Source organism: Netta rufina (genome assembly GCF_964035555.1).
Source record: "Netta rufina genome assembly, chromosome: 3".
In the NCBI taxonomy this organism is placed as follows: Eukaryota; Metazoa; Chordata; class Aves; order Anseriformes; family Anatidae; genus Netta; species Netta rufina.
Window position 1 is genome coordinate 87,913,049 of NC_140125.1, and position 16,078 is coordinate 87,929,126.

At 39.0% G+C, this 16,078-nt stretch overlaps 1 protein-coding gene across 1 annotated transcript in view; it reads left to right on the forward strand.

Annotated features, from left to right (window-relative positions):
• The window catches only part of IMPG1 (interphotoreceptor matrix proteoglycan 1), a gene marked incomplete at both ends in the record, with an annotated part of 58,097 nt that overhangs the window by 4,994 nt on the left and 37,025 nt on the right, over positions 1-16,078 (forward strand). The window contains 3 exons of the mRNA XM_084283285.1: positions 9,080-9,313; positions 14,637-14,803; positions 15,015-15,043. Of these exons, the coding sequence (XP_084139411.1) occupies positions 9,080-9,313; positions 14,637-14,803; positions 15,015-15,043 (430 nt within the window). The remainder of the gene's footprint in view (positions 1-9,079; positions 9,314-14,636; positions 14,804-15,014; positions 15,044-16,078) is intronic.

A 16,078-nucleotide genomic window follows, 5' to 3' on the forward strand; every position in this document is an offset into this window, starting at 1 on the left:
GAGCCAAGATCACCTGCTTATTTACCACTCTGAACCTTTTATTAGCTTTCTTGGATTTTATTCAATCGTGTATTAACAGTCTAAGAGTCCCTGAACTTAAGTTACCTGAAGTGCCAGTTTTAGTATTTGTGCTCCAAGTATATCTTTCATACATATGAGTCAACACAGAAACCTCAGAAATTTCAGCAGGAGGTAGTAGCACATTCACATTTTACTTTATGATTTTGTGGTTATGGCATTAATGGAGATAGTTCTAATGAAGTCCTTTTCCCTCTCTTCTTCCCCATCATAAGTGGATCAATTGAATCTAGATCAAAGAATGGTCATGCTTAGAGCAAGGAATAGGATTAGGCGATCTCCAGATATCATTCCAACATAAATTGATCTATGCAGCTTGACACTTGGGCTTCTCTACTATTCATCTTGGAAGATAACATAGTTCGGTATGGTAAGACCAAGTCACTCTCTGTCAAAATAAGAAGGAATCCGCTAACTAGAGACTGTAGATTGCCTTGCAGGATGAGTGCCCCTAAACTGTGAGAAAAATTGACCAGTTCCAGTTACAAAAGTTCAGGCAAAGAAATGGTTCAGTGGCTTCCGGATCCTGGATGCTGGATCCTGCATGGCAACTGTCCTAATCATCATCACATTTGAATACAACTCAAAAATTCCGGTCTGCACTGTGATTCTTTGACTCGTGCCATTGTGAATGTTGATATGTTGATAAGTATGGCATTATATCACTGCAACTTGAACTTATGCTTTCTCACTGACTTTCTCAGAGCGTGGTTGTACATCTTGAGTAAGATTGGTTAGAAAATGAATAGCAGAGGTGCTCAAGTGAGTGTTTCATCACTGCTGATTGGATGCATTCCTCCAAGAACTACTCAAACATTTAAAACATTTTATTTAATGTTTTGATGCAAACAATATCAGATCATAGAATAGGATTTCAGGCCAAACGCTTTTAAGATATCCAATGTAATGCAAATAGATATATGTTTCATACATCAATTTTAAAAGAAGAAATACTTCAATGCTGTTTCTAGTCTGAATGTTGGACTGTTGCAGGATTCAGAAGTTGGCAATAAAACCATAAATGGCATGATATCTTCTCTGTGAATTCCAGCAGTAGCAGCTAGTAAAGCTGAAGAATAATCATGGAACCATAGAATCATAGTACAGTTTGAGTTGGAAAGGACCTTAGAGATCATCTAGGTCCAACCCCCCTGCCATGGGCAGGGACACCTCCCACCAGACCAGGTTGTCCAGGGCCTTGTCCAATCTGGCCTTGAACACCTCCAGGGAGGGGGCATTCACAGCTTCTCTGGCCAACCTGTGCCAGTACCTCACCACCTTCTGAGTGAAAAATTTCCTCTTAAACTCTAATACAAATCTCCTCTCTTTTAGTTTAAAATCATTCCCTCTTTTCCTAATATTATCTGACTGAGCAAAAAGTTGCTCTCCATTTATCTATAACCCCCTTTAAGAATTGAAAAGCTGCGATAAGGTCACCCTGGACATTGAGGATTCTTCACCAGAATTTGCACTTATCTGTCTGAAAGAGAAAGGATATACATGTATTGCTACTCTAAATGGTGTCAAGGAAAACATAAGTTTCTTATGGTGCTCTTTCAGTTAGCAAAGATGTGTCAGAATCATGTGTTGACTACAGATATTTTGTATGTTCAATATTTGTGGTTGGTACTGGCTGCAGTTATGGTGAATGCAAAGTTAGTGCTGCTCAGTGTACGACAATTGTATTCACAAAAGCAGAAGAATCTTCCCTGGGTTTACGATGTTTTCTATTCTCAACTGTAATAGGTAAATAATTCACAACAGTTCATTTATCATAAATAGTATAGTTGGAATAATTCAATTATGTTACTAAATTATCTGTTTAGAAAGGGAGAAAATATTATGTTGATCTGTAATAAGGCCTAAATTTTTTCATAAAAACTGTGTTTCAAACGACCATGTTCTTAGCCTACTTTCTGAAGTCAGTTGATTTAACAATTGCATTTCTCCACTTGCCATAGGAAACCACACAGATTTCTGTGAGTAGTTAGGAGCAATGGAACAGCTGTGAGGCTATGATGTCTAGTTGAGTTTTCCAATGTTAATTTGCAAATATGATTTTTTTTTTCACACTTACTGACATTCCAAAGCAGCTTAGTTGATTAAAACTGGTCTTTGGTACCAAAATGTAAATCTAGGTTAAAGGGTTTTGAACAAGAAGAATAAACTTCTATTACCTAATTCTATCTGCTAGCTTTGAATGTATCACCTTTTATCACCACTAATAAATAAATAAATAAATATTGACTTTTACTATTGCCTTTACTATAACCATATACTTCAAAATAATTTATCATATTCTTCTCTGGATTTACTGCATACTGTTTCACTATAACCAATATTTAATATTTTTGACAGAAGAAAAACATGACTCTATAACCTAAGGATTCATGGAAGTCTTGTTTTGTTTGAATATGGTGTTAATACAGATAAAATCTTTGTCTTCCATAAAAGTTTAAAGGAGCATCGTCATGCATTCCTACCAAGAAAGAGGATTTATGAAATCCCACCATCTTCCTGAATTCTCAGGAAGCAAAATCCCCTGTTACCAATCCAGATCAAAACAAAAATATAAGCTTTAAAAGGCTGAAAATTACAGAACCTATCTTTTAAGTACCTTGATATTTTAGTTCCAAACAAGGAGCCTGGCAATCCTCTCTGGTGTCTTAGTGGGCTTGAGCACAGTTTTTGAACATGTGCAGGTAATGTTTTGTCATGCTGAATGCAAGTGAGAGATACAGGTTATCAGATTTATTGTATCTTTAGTACAGAGTCCCAACTGCACAAGCAGGGCTGAGCACCTCCTTGACATGTAAGGTAACACCAAATCTACTGGAACACTGGAAGGTACAGTAGAGGTTTTGTAGTGCTGGGTATGTAGACATCAACTTCATGATACTTGTACAGAACGTTTTCTAGTGGAAATTTTGAGCAACCTGATCCAGTGGGATGTGTCCCCGCCCATGGCAGGGAGTTTGGAATTAGATGGTCTTTGTGGTCCTTTTCAGTGCAAATCATTCTATGATTCTATGACAGGGTCTTCCAAGCTGGAGGCCTCATAGATCTTTGCCACAGTTGGATACCCAAGCCTCATTCCACAGGTGATGTTACTATTCAGTGACATTTAACACAACCCAGCGTGTCAAATAAGAATCACCTAGCTTATTGTTGCTGATATCAATTTTGAGGAAATAAAATTCAATTTATTTTTAGGATAAATTCCTTAGCTCAATTCCTCTCTTTTAGGAACACACAGGCATTCTCCTCTGGCCAGTATTTAGCTTCTGCTGAGGCTAGGCACCTATGTCAGCTCCTTTTCTTTCAGCAGTTCACTGACTGAGTACAATAAGCCTGAAGAAGTGAGACGCAAATTGAGCTTCCTCCAGTGCCTTGGCTACCCCAGGTAGATCCTAGATAAGACTCACTACCCTCCAGGATGCATTTAATGCTGCCATCAGTTCTTTCACTGTGTGCCTTAATATTAGTTAAAGAATGTATAGGGCCCAAAGATAAGTACAAGCAAGACATATAATCTTGTACTCATATGCATGACCTAGGCTGCATAAAGCCATGCTATACGTTAATCTTTCCCTGCTCATCTAAGCCCCTTCAATCTGTTCAGACCTTTCCCATGCAAATAGGATTGAGGCAATGTGGCATAAAAAGCACACTAAAAAGTATATAAGGAGAGAACACACTTTGGGAATCCTGTCTGTCATTGTCAAGTGCCATTTGAATTTGGGGTGCTCACTACTCCCATAACAGGAGGAGACTGACTCTGAGAGAGAAGAGACCAGGACATTCGTGCTTTCTGCATTCCATCTGGTGTTTACACTAATCAGCCCTTTCAGAGATCTCAAGATCAACTTCCATGACTAATCATCCTTGCTTTTGTTACTGGTTGAATTATCAATATGGTGGTTGTTGGCCCTGCTGGCCCTGCTATATATTTAATTGGATCACATAAGCACATTTATGGCATCTTTATTTGATTCATCCTCTTTGATAAGCTTTTATCTTGTTCTATTTCAGTAGTTCCACTTAAATAAGCCCTGTATTTTAATTAATAATTATTTCACTCTGAAGGCAGTATGTCTCATTTATCAATCAAGCATTCCTTGGTTTCCTAATATCCTAACTTATTTTCCAGACTTACCAGTTTTATCATACATGTTAGACCTTGTGATGACCTTAATGATGAATTATTCAGATTTCAACAGTTTTGTCCTCATATCACCCTGAATTCTGCTGCTAAAGCCTTTACTACATTTTAATTTTTTCCTTTTTGGATAGAATATTTTAATTTTCAAAGGTCAAGTGAAACTACCCTGCATAGGCAAGCAGAACACTGATAACTGGAAACAGATAAATATGTGGTCACTTTCTCAGAATGAAAAGCCAAAATAATAACCCTAATTTGAGAATAGGGAGAGAATTCAAGGTCATTACAACAATCATTTGTGAAGAATCTCCTCTCTCAATCTTATGAATAGTATAATTCTTAATTCAAGTTAATGACTTAGGGGCAAATCCTGGGGAAGAAGCAAATCCATCAAGAAAGTCCTCTGCTCCATACAAAAGCTATCAAAGAGCTTAATGACAAAATCCTCTGCCCCAGTTGGTCAGACTTCTTCAGCAGCTGGGCTATAGCAGTTAATAGAGCTTGTAACAGGTAATAGACTTACAACCAGCTTCTTTCCATGTAGATTATTGGTATTTTATTTTAGAAGATTTCAGGGGACTACTCTGAGATTTTACTGGCAGTGGATCTTCCTTGGTGGTAAATCTATTACTCTCTCCCCATATACCATTCAAATCATTCAGTGTCCTGAATAATCTAGTGTTTGCCCCCTTGTGATTTCTGGTGGACACAAGACCACATTTTCACAGAGCAAGTTCCTTTTATGCAGTGTTACCTTTATGGTCCATGATCTGATATTACTGTGGAAAACTAGTTACTGCCAATGCATTCTATAACAAATATTATATGACTACATCATCATTTTCATTTACTTTACAACAATTAGATAGTTCTAGTCATGCCAGCTGCTGCCTCTAGCATGTTCTGCAAAACCACAAAAATTGCCTGTTGCTTTCATTGTATAAGCTTCTATATTTGTAAAATATTCCTCATAACCAAGTACTCAACTTCTTTCCATATCAGAATACCAAAAACTTCATAATATAAATGTCATTATTATGACTTTTACACAGAAAAAATTGAATGTTAATTCTGACATTAAATAAGAACCGAGACATACATATATATATTCTGACATATATCATAGAATTTCTCCCATTCTTTACTTGAAGTACTGTTCTTTCTGCAGTTGTATGCTTTTCCTTTATTTTTCTCTTATTGATCAGCTGCTAACTTATCTTTAAACATTTAATTAACAAAGTTTCCAATTGTCAAGATGTGTTACCTTCCTTATTTTTCTTGATTAGTACAAGTAAACAATAATTAACATTTATTAAATGCAGCATGTCATTTCTTCTTTATCCTGTAAACTGTTTTACTTTTATTTATTTATTTTAATATTACTCTCACTAAACTTATTTCTTTTGAACCATATTATTTCATTTTATTATACTTTTACAAATTTTTAAACCATTCATGAAAGCAACAACTCAGGCACACATATACCATGCCTTTCTTGCATTTTCTTCCTTCAAGTTTTCCAATTATCTACAAAATTTACCCTTTCTTTTCTAAAAAGTTCTTCCAACAAGCCTTGTATTCTGATTATATTTTACTTTATTTTTCATTGTAGCACATGAAAATGCATAACATTAAATGTATGAAAATGAAAAAAAATAGATATTTTCATATGAATTTTAATATCTTTATTAAAATGTATGCAAAATTTTGGGAGATAATCTAAAATACAGTAATGGCTCCTGTTGCATGATTCTGCAAAATGCTGCACTTCAGCTTGCTTAAATGTATACCTGTTTTTATTGTTAACATTTTAACATAAAATTTAGCTGCTATGTCACATAATAGAAAATCTCATATATTCAGGAAGTGTGACCAAATGAGTCTTGAGGTTTTTGTGTGCAATCTAATATGAGTGTTTCTTTGCTTGATTCTATTTGGAGAACATTTTTCATAAATGAATAGCTGCATAAGTAAAACTTGAGCCTAGCTCTTCAGTTTCCACTTAGTGATCTCACTTTTTTCTACAGTAGCTGTTCCACTTTTCTGGGAATAATTAACGATCTATTGAGATACAAAGAGCCAGAGCATTCCTGACACTATCATCCAGTGTCAAAGAAGCATAACTGCAGTCTGTTCTGATTAATACATCTGTTTTGGTGAGGAATGGAAAGAGGAGTGCACTGTGGAGTAAAAGAGGAAGACTGGAAACAGCTATTTCTTTCCCCAAAGACAATTAAACTCCTGTTCAGCTTTTGAAAGGATGTGTTTCAGCAGCTAGTTCCCAGGGTGGGTTCAAGACTATGTACCCAATGTGAAGGGAGATGTGACCTGAAGCCCAGAGCAAAAACAAGAGCATCTGAAAGGGTACCCATTTAAGGTACTACTATTTCTCACATTACATATTTGTTAGTATAGATACATTTTTATACTGCAAGCTAATACAGATATGTTTCACTTTCCACAAGCTCCATAGTTACTTAACAGAGTGCTGTAAACTTCCCTATAGGGTTATAGTCTCACAAATAGGAGAAAAAAGAGGGTTTATAATCTTTGGAAAAGTGGGCAGGCCACTAGGGGGGACTATAACGATGTTGCAAGGCTGTGCAGGGTCAAAATTAGGAAGGCCAAAACTCATCTGGAGCTCAATCTGGCTACTGCCGTTAAAGATAACAAAAAACGTTTTTATAAATACATCAACACAAAAAGGAGGACTAAGGAGAATCTCCATCCTTTACTGGATGCGGGGGGAAACTTAGTTACAAGAGATGAGGAAAAGGTGGAGGTGCTTAATGCCTTCTTCACCTCAGTCTTTAGCGGCAATACCGGTTGTTCTCTGGATACCCAGTACCCTGAGCTGGTGGAAGGGGATGGGGAGCAGGATGTGGCCCTCACTATCCACGAAGAAATGGTTGGTGACCTGCTACGGCACTTGGATGTGCACAAGTCGATGGGGCCAGATGGGATCCATCAGTTCTCTCAGTATCCTGAGGATACTGAGAGAACTGGCAATGGAGCTGGCCAAGCTACTGTCCATCATTTATCAGCAGTTCTGGCTAGCGGGTGAGGTCCCAGCTGACTGGCAGCCAGCAAACGTGACGCCCATCTACAAGAAGGGCCGGAGGGCAGACCCGGGAAACTACAGGCCTGTCAGTTTGACCTCAGTACCAGGGAAGCTCATGGAGCAGATCCTCTTGAGAGTCATCACGCAGCACTTGCAGGGCAAGCAGGCGATCAGGCCCAGTCAGCATGGGTTTATGAAAGGCAGGTCCTGCTTGACGAACCTGATCTCCTTCTATGACAAAGTGACGCGCTGGGTGGATGAGGGAAAGGCTGTGGATGTGGTCTACCTTGACTTCAGCAGGGATTTTGACACCATTTCCCACAGCATTCTCCTCAAGAAACTGGCTGCTCTTGGCTTGGACTGGCGCACACTTCGTTGGGTTAGAAACTGGCTGGATAGCCGGGCCCAAAGAGTCATGGTAAATGGAGCCAAGTCCAGTTGGAGGCCAGTCACTAGTGGCGTTCCCCAGGGCTCGGTGCTGGAGCCGGTCCTCTTTAATATCTTCATCGATGATCTGGACGAGGGCATTGAGTGCACCCTCAGTAAGTTTGCAGATGACACCAAGTTAGGTGCGTGTGTCGATCTGCTTGAGGGTAGGAAAGCTCTGCAGGAGGATCTGGATAGGCTGCACCGATGGGCTGAGGTCAACTGCATGAAGTTCAACAAAGCCAAATGCCAGGTCCTGCACCTGGGGCGCAATAACCCCAAGCAGAGCTACAGACTGGGAGATGAGTGGTTGGAGAGCTGCCAGGCAGAGAAGGACCTGGGAGTGATGGTTGATAGTCGGCTGAATATGAGCCAGCTGTGTGCTCAGGTGGCCAAGAAGGCCAGCAGCATCCTGGCTTGCATAAGAAACAGCGTGACCAGCAGGGCTAGGGAGGTGATTGTCCCCCTGTACTCGGCTCTGGTGAGGCCGCACCTCGAGTACTGTGTTCAGTTTTGGGCCCCTCACTACAAGAAGGACATCGAGGTGCTTGAGCGGGTGCAGAGAAGGGTGACAAAGCTGGTGAGGGGCCTGGAGAACAAGTCCTACAAGGAGCGGCTGAGGGAGCTGGGCTTGTTCAGCCCGGAGAAAAGGAGGCTCAGGGGTGACCTTATTGCTCTTTACAGATACCTTAAAGGAGGCTGTAGCGAGGTGGGGGTTGGTTTGTTCTCCCACGTGCCTGGTGACAGGACGAGGGGGAATGGGCTTAAGTTGCACCAGGGGAGTTTTAGGTTGGATGTTAGGAAGAACTTCTTTACCGAAAGGGTTGTTAGGCATTGGAACAGGCTGCCCAGGGAAGTGGTGGAGTCACCATCCCTGGAAGTCTTTAAAAGACATTTAGATGTAGGGCTTAGGGATATGGTTTAGTGGGGACTGTTAGTGTTAGGTCAGAGGTTGGACTCTATGATCTTGAGGTCTCTTCCAATCTAGAAATTCTGTGATTCTGTGAAATGAGATGCTGTAGCACAAACTTCAAACACCTAAGTATCCTTTGTGGTTCTAACCCAAAGACACTACTGAAAACAAGATTTTGGGCTTCTGAAACCTTTACCCTGTGTGAACTGACAGTCACATGATGAGTTATAAGGAAATTAGTTACCAGTTTTTTGAGTCATGGTTGTCCAGCATAATCAAAGGACATTTCTCCTCAACACATTAATTCGTTCTGTATGTTGAAATCACCATCACAGTTAAACACAAAAAACTCTCAGATTCACAAGTATTTTCCAGTCATGATCTTGCATACTGCTTATGCAATGTATCTTTATACATATTTACCTTTTATCTTTTCCAGAAAGCCCTGGTAAAATAAATCGTGGTGAAGCCAAACATCTAGCAGATGCCTCGGGGTCAGACAAAACAGAAAGAACAACAAAGAGGTCCAGAGTCTCAACCTTAAGACGGATATTTGACATGGCAAAACACCGAACAAAGAGGTCATCCTTTTTCTCAACTGGTGTGAAAGTTTGCCCACAGGAATCAGTGAAACAGATTTTAGCCAGTCACCAAGCTTATTATAGATTAAGAGGTAAGACAATGATTGTAGCCTGTGATTATTCCCTGAAAGTATTGACAGAACCTAGTAATTTTTCAGAATCTTGCTTTTTAGCTCTAGAAAATATATGTGATATTTACTTTATGATTAAATATTACATGCAAATCAGCACAGCTCAAGACAGGCAATTACCAGAACAGAATAAAACAATGCACTCAAAAGACTAATGGTATCAATGTAATTGCATATTTTTCTAGCATGACAGAACTTGAAGACCAAATTATGCTTGCACTACTGTGTAAAGAGGTAACATTTTTCTCAAAAGTGTAGTTGTTACTAACTTTGCTACTCAGAATTAATCCCACCCATTCAAGACATTTAAAGAAACTATTCATCTGCTATTTCATGAATACATTGGTGTATCTGTAGTTGTATTAAGTCTATGGCAGTGTTGGTACAACATAAACACTAATATAATTGCAGCAGCACCTGACAAGACTTGAGTATTATTTTTTAAAATCTAGAATGTGTTTTTCTGCTCTTTCCCAAATCCCTCTCTCCCTCTCTCCCTTTCTTTTCCTCCCTTGACTGTAGAGAGCTTATAGAGTTACCACTCTAATTTTAGGTCCCTGCAGAGAATAGTGCAAACAGTTTTTGGTATTTCCTATCTTCCTCTCTCTCTCTTTTCTCCATTCAGTGACTGTTCCAATTTGTACTTTTTAAAAAATAATATTTTGGAGTTGCAACTGGGTAGATCAAATAGAGCTCTAAAACACAGTCAGCACGTTAGGGATGCAAGTATTTAAGGGAACTTCTATTCTCTTAAATCATCTTAATTTATGTATCTGTTCCTCTGTATAGGTCTTCAACCATTCACATACATGTATTCTAACTTGGTTGATCCCCAGCTCCCTTTCAGTAAACCAGTCTGTTCCCTCTGAAATGAAATCTGGATGTACAGCTGCAAAAATTTTACTCCAGTAGCCACTTCTCTTAGGCAGAATGGACAAGCCACATCATGTCTATAGTCATCCCTATGGATACAAACATATCTGGAATCTATTGTAGGACTGAATTCCATACCAGTGGGCATTAGAGCAAACTCTGAAACCTATGTCAAAGAGTCTGATCCAAAAAGCCTTTCTTAAACGTGAATTAATCTTGAAAATCCTTAAAACTCCCTGGTTATGTCCCTGATAAAACAAGGTCTCCTAGGACAGGCAGCTACCATTAACCTGAATTTAAGGAATGGCAACTGTGAAATTTTCCTTTAAAACTGATGAGCATGCTACTAACATCTTTTCAGAGAGCAGCACATCACTTCTGAGTGGGAGATAGGGCTTTGTAAGACTTGTAGTGCAAGCATGCTTAAACTTACACCTCTTCTTTCCTAGCAGAACATTATACACTCACAAACTCTTCTGAGTAGGTGTCACACGGTTCTTCTGGAGTACAGCTGAATCAGAAGTTCTTCCCCAAAAGTACACAAGAAAGCAGGTGACTGCAGCTAAATGATTGGTATGCTCATTCAGAAAAAGTGTTTCTGTTCTCTTTAATAGTTGCATGTTTTGCATTACAATGTTCCTGGTTAAAACCTCAGAAAAACTTTCCTTCAAGGAAAAGATCAAAACTCATGACTTCTGTCCTCCCAGCTGAGCATGCAAATGTACCTGACAAAAGTGATAAATGAAAAAAAAAAAAAAAATCTGAAGTGAAAACTTTGTGATTCTACCATTATTCCTGAAGTTACACCTAGTAACCACAGCACAAGCCTTCATGGAACAATGATTTGGTAGCCATGTTGGAGTCTTTCAGCCTTCACTAGACAGCCTGAGTGGGACAATCTTATCTTCATTTTGTTTTGTAGACATACCTTCAGGTCCACTGTTTTTCTCATCTAAAGTTTAGAAGACCACTTCCACCCCTCTAAGTCCCATGAAATATTTGGAAGTGTGAAAGCACTATGGATCATATCTGTCCTCTAGAGAATTTTACCACTTCCTGAGGAAAAATTTTATTTTATTTTTTTAATATTCTAATTAATTCACACTAAAACACCATCAGGAATGAGCACATAAGAAAAAACTGCTCAGATATATGTGCTCAGAGAGTTACTAATGAAAAACCTTCATCAGGATGAAGACAGTCTTTCATGTGGGGCAAACTGAGAACATGCACAGGGTCAGTTATGATGCCTGGCCACATGTCACATTTATTTAAACCTTGAAAACTGGATTTTCATCAGATATTATATCTTTATTCAGCAGCTACACAGAAAAACAAGATGCCAGAGAGATGTGAGGAAAAAAAAAAATGATAGAAAGAAACCCTAACTGCTAGCTCATAATGAAAATCTTTTCAAAAGACAGCCTGTTACTTTTTAATAATCTGGCCACCTCTGCTCCACATACAGCTGCTCTACAGGGAGGGAAGGTGGTTGCTGAATTATTATTATAGTGCCCTAACACAGCTATGTGAGTACATCCTTACAGCAATTTTTGAGAATACCCTTTTCTAGAACTGATTACATTAATTGCAGAGACACTGGTATTTTAGATAATGCAGATAATTATCTCACCATAAGTCAAAGCATGTATCAAGTATTGAAAATAAATGTCCCATCTCACGGTAATGAACTCTGCAAAGTAAAGTGCTAAAGGCAACAGTTTTTAAATTGCCACCAAGGCTTTATTAAAATGCTTTTTCTACTTTGCTTGAAATTCCACTTCTCTACAAGCATTTAACTTTAAACAACGTTTTGAAGAAGCCTGTTCCTTCATCTCAAGTGAGTGAATATTATCCCTTTATAACACTGAAAATACAGCTGGCTTTGATGAAGAAGAATACCAGAGGAATCACCAAGTAGCAACAGAGGTAGTCACCCACTAACGGGGCATAGAGCAATAGCTCCAATAAACTGAACTGATGCTGCTCAAAGCACATTGATTCTAGCTGCCACCAAGCCATGTTGGTTGTCTTCTACAACTTCACAGGCCCCGCAGGGGTCTACCTACAGAAGTGGGCATTTCTGCAAGTGAGCAAGGACATCCACACAGAACAGCACATCTTGGCCAGGTCTGTGCTAGCCTGAGATAATCTAGTTATCTCTTTGCACCACTCAGTGGTTTTAAATGTGACCCAGGTACAGACAGGAGACATTCAAGGCTTAGTTGGAGGCTGTACAAAGTGCGTGCAGTGAAATCCAAGCACTCTGGGTGTATGGATTGTCTGGTGTCTGAACAGAGATACAAAGACTTGCATAGTTAGTCAGATAGGCAGTAGCTGCCTGGAGGAGGGATCAGTTTATCTTCCAGAATTGTCTGAAATTAGAAATATTTCAACTTAAAACAAAGAGGAGACTTCAACAAGATGCTGGTAAAAGTGCACTCAGAAGTGTAGTCCCTGATTGCTAGAAAGTAGTTCAAAAAAACAACACCAAGCCCTAATATGCATTCTGTGTTTCTACCATGTTACAGCTCAACTTTACAGCTTTCTTGCATAAGCAGTGAGCCAATGGAATTACATACAAGTACTAATCTCCACTATTACATATTTTATATACTGTCATGTACTTAAATCAGTTAGCATCCAGTAAATTAATGTCCTTTACAGCCATTTCTGAATACCATCTCTTCCAATTCTCCACCTCTGTCATATTTTCATTGTGTTCACTTTCATTTCCCTAAATAATACAGAATGCTACTGTTCTCTCCGCAGCCACAGTCCCTGTTAATCTTGTCTGATGTAGCTTGGCATTTAACTGGGTGATTCATCTCCACAGAGGAGATTTTTAATATTGAATAAATGAGTGTGTACAGTTGTCTAGAAAGGAAGAAAATGGTGTTCTTTCCAAAGGAATTTTACCCATACTAAGTCATTCAATTTTTCCAGAGGTGCTTAAAGAAACATAAAAGCCTGTATATGCTACAGGAAGTCCTTAAAACTTTGAGAAGTCTAAAAGCATTGCAATTTTAGAATGTAAGAAAATGAAGTTAGCCTGATGCATTTAAAAAAATATATTTTCCATTGAAGATGGGCCAGAAGGAGGACCCAGGGAACTACAGGACTGTTAGTCTGACCTCAGTGCCATGGAAGGTTATGGAGTATATCATCTTGAAAGCCATTACATGGCACATGCAGGACAACCCAGTTAGCATGGGGTTATGAAAGGCAGGTCCTGCTTGATGGACCTGATCTCCTTCCAGGACAAGATGCCCTAGTTAGTGGAAGAGGGAAAGGCTGTGAATGTTACCTACCTAGACTTTAGTAAAGCTTTTGACATCATCTCCCACAGCATTCTCCTGGAGAAACTGGCTGCCTATGGCTCGGATGGGCATACACTTTGCTGGGTAAACAACTGGCTGGGTGGCTAGTTTTGTGGTGAACAGAGTTAAATCCAGCTGGAGACAGGTCATAAGTTGTATCCCCCAGGGCTTGGTATTGGTTATTTAGCCAGAATGTGGTGGTTTTACCTTGCTAGGCAGCTGAACTCCACCACAATAGCTTTCTCACTCCCCTACTTCAGAAGAAAAGGAGGCTCAGGGAAGACCTTATCACTCTCTACAACTACGAGCCTGTAGCAGGATGGGGGGCAGTCTCTTCTCCCAAGGAACAAACAATAGGACAAGAGAAAATGGCCCCAAGTTGCACCAGGGAAGGTTTAGATCTGATATTAGGAAAAAAAATCTTCACTGAAGGGGTTGTGAGGCACAGGAAAAGGCTGCCCATAGAAGTTGTTAAGTCGCCATCCCTGGAGGTATTCAAAAAACATGTAGATGTGGTGCTTAGGGACATGGTTTAGGGGTAAACTTGGCAGTGCTAGGTAAACAGTTGGGCTTTTCCAGAGGTCTTTTCCAACCTAAATGATTCTATGAATATCGAAATCTTACATGTGTTCTACTTAGCTTATTCTATGCCCAGTTAACCATTCTGATGTACAAAACTTGTATATACAGTTAAAATTTTGATTATTCAATTATGAAGACTGCTAGATTTATTTTTCTTTTTAATTTACCTCCCTGTTTGCTGTCACTGGAACATCCACTGTATGTATTTTTGAAGTAAACAAAGTGTGCTTTGTGTTTGCCCTTTCTTCACGCTGATGATGTTAGACCAAGATAATCTGTTTTTTAAAATGAGGGAAATTACAGTCCTTAACTCAGAGAAAACTAATCCTTTGGCATTAAGGCAAATGACTGTCAACTCAAAAATACTTACAAGACCTAGAAATACCCAGAAGATGGATTTATTTACTAAGTACAGTAAAATGTGTAAATCCCAAATCTCTTTAAAAAGGGCTTTCAACTTTACTTTTTGGTACAAAACATCCATCCCTAGCCCCTTTCTTCTTACTCAGTCTGCCAGGAAGCTGTGTGGGAAGCCTTTCGTATTTTTCTGGATCGGATTCCTGATACTTCTGAATATCAGAACTGGGTTACTGCCTGCCAGAGGGAAACCTTCTGCATATTTGACATTGGCAAAAACTTCAGCAATTCCCAAGAGCACCTGGAAATAATCCAACGGGTAAGGATTACTGACGTTTATTTAGAAACTGAAGGAGACTTCCAAGTTGCTTCCCCATCTGCTTATATAAGGGCAAAATATTGCTCAGGAAGAGGAGGGGGCATGTGTTAGAAGAAACATGTAAAAAAGTAAACAAAGGAGCTAACAGGCTTCTGCTCAATGGTTGGATGCATCCACTAGTAAAATGCTGTTTTTCTTAATCTTTTTGCAGCGAGTAAAACATAGAACCTTCCAGGAAAGGTAAGTAGCACAAGTAGAACCTCATCACTTCATGTTACTGACTTTTATGAAAAAGATACGTGTAGATGTGTGTGGATGTGAGCATCTATGTGGATAGCACTGTGGTGTATTTGGTGTATTCTGTGAGAGATGTGTATGCTGTATGTGTTATAGATTGCAGTAATTGAATCAAAAATAATTAAGGCAGGCAAATATCTGAGTTGCCTGTTCACTTGGAGACGACACAGGATGTCTTCTTAGACTAATGTAAGCACTGCTCTGGTAGAGCTGTGGCCTTGCATTAGACTAATGTAAATGGAGAAAGTGACAAAAGATTACATGCAATTCCTATAATTTTCAAAAGGATAATCAGAGAGCTGAAAAAAGTTTATCTGAGAGGCTACTTGAGAAATAATATGAAAATGCTATGCCTTCACTTTAGCTCTCCCTTGTATTTTTACATGTCATGCTCTCATAAACTAATGTGATGTTTTATTCTGAAAAAACTCTCTTGGAAATGAAATATGCTTCAGATAGTGCTCAGAAGTCTGAGAATGAGAGGATTAAAGTTACAATATTGAACTCTCTGCATATCAATACTACAGCACATCCAAACAAACCATTGTCGACAGTTTCTCTGATTTATGCATTATTTTTCTTTCAAATATTCTTAGATTTTCAAATGTAGCAAATAATCTTCTCTATTCATATGTTGTAGTGTCTCATGATCACAGAGGTCTTCTATATCTTTCTTGATTATGACATGGGAGCTTTGAGTATTCTTCTTTCTAATAAATGTATTTTTAATAATGTAAGGCCCAATTAAACTCACCTGAAAGTCCAAAGGGAGGTCTTCTCACTCAATCTAGTGCAAACAGCAGCAGCAAGGCAATAAGTGAAGTGACTGATTTCAGAGTCCTTATGCTCTATGTAAACCATGAAGTTTTCTCTAGGCACGATTCAGAAGTTGAGGTAAATTCTATGAAATTAATAATATTTTAGTTGGAAATACAGACAGCTGTGCTTATGAATTGTTGGACTTCCATCCTTACTACT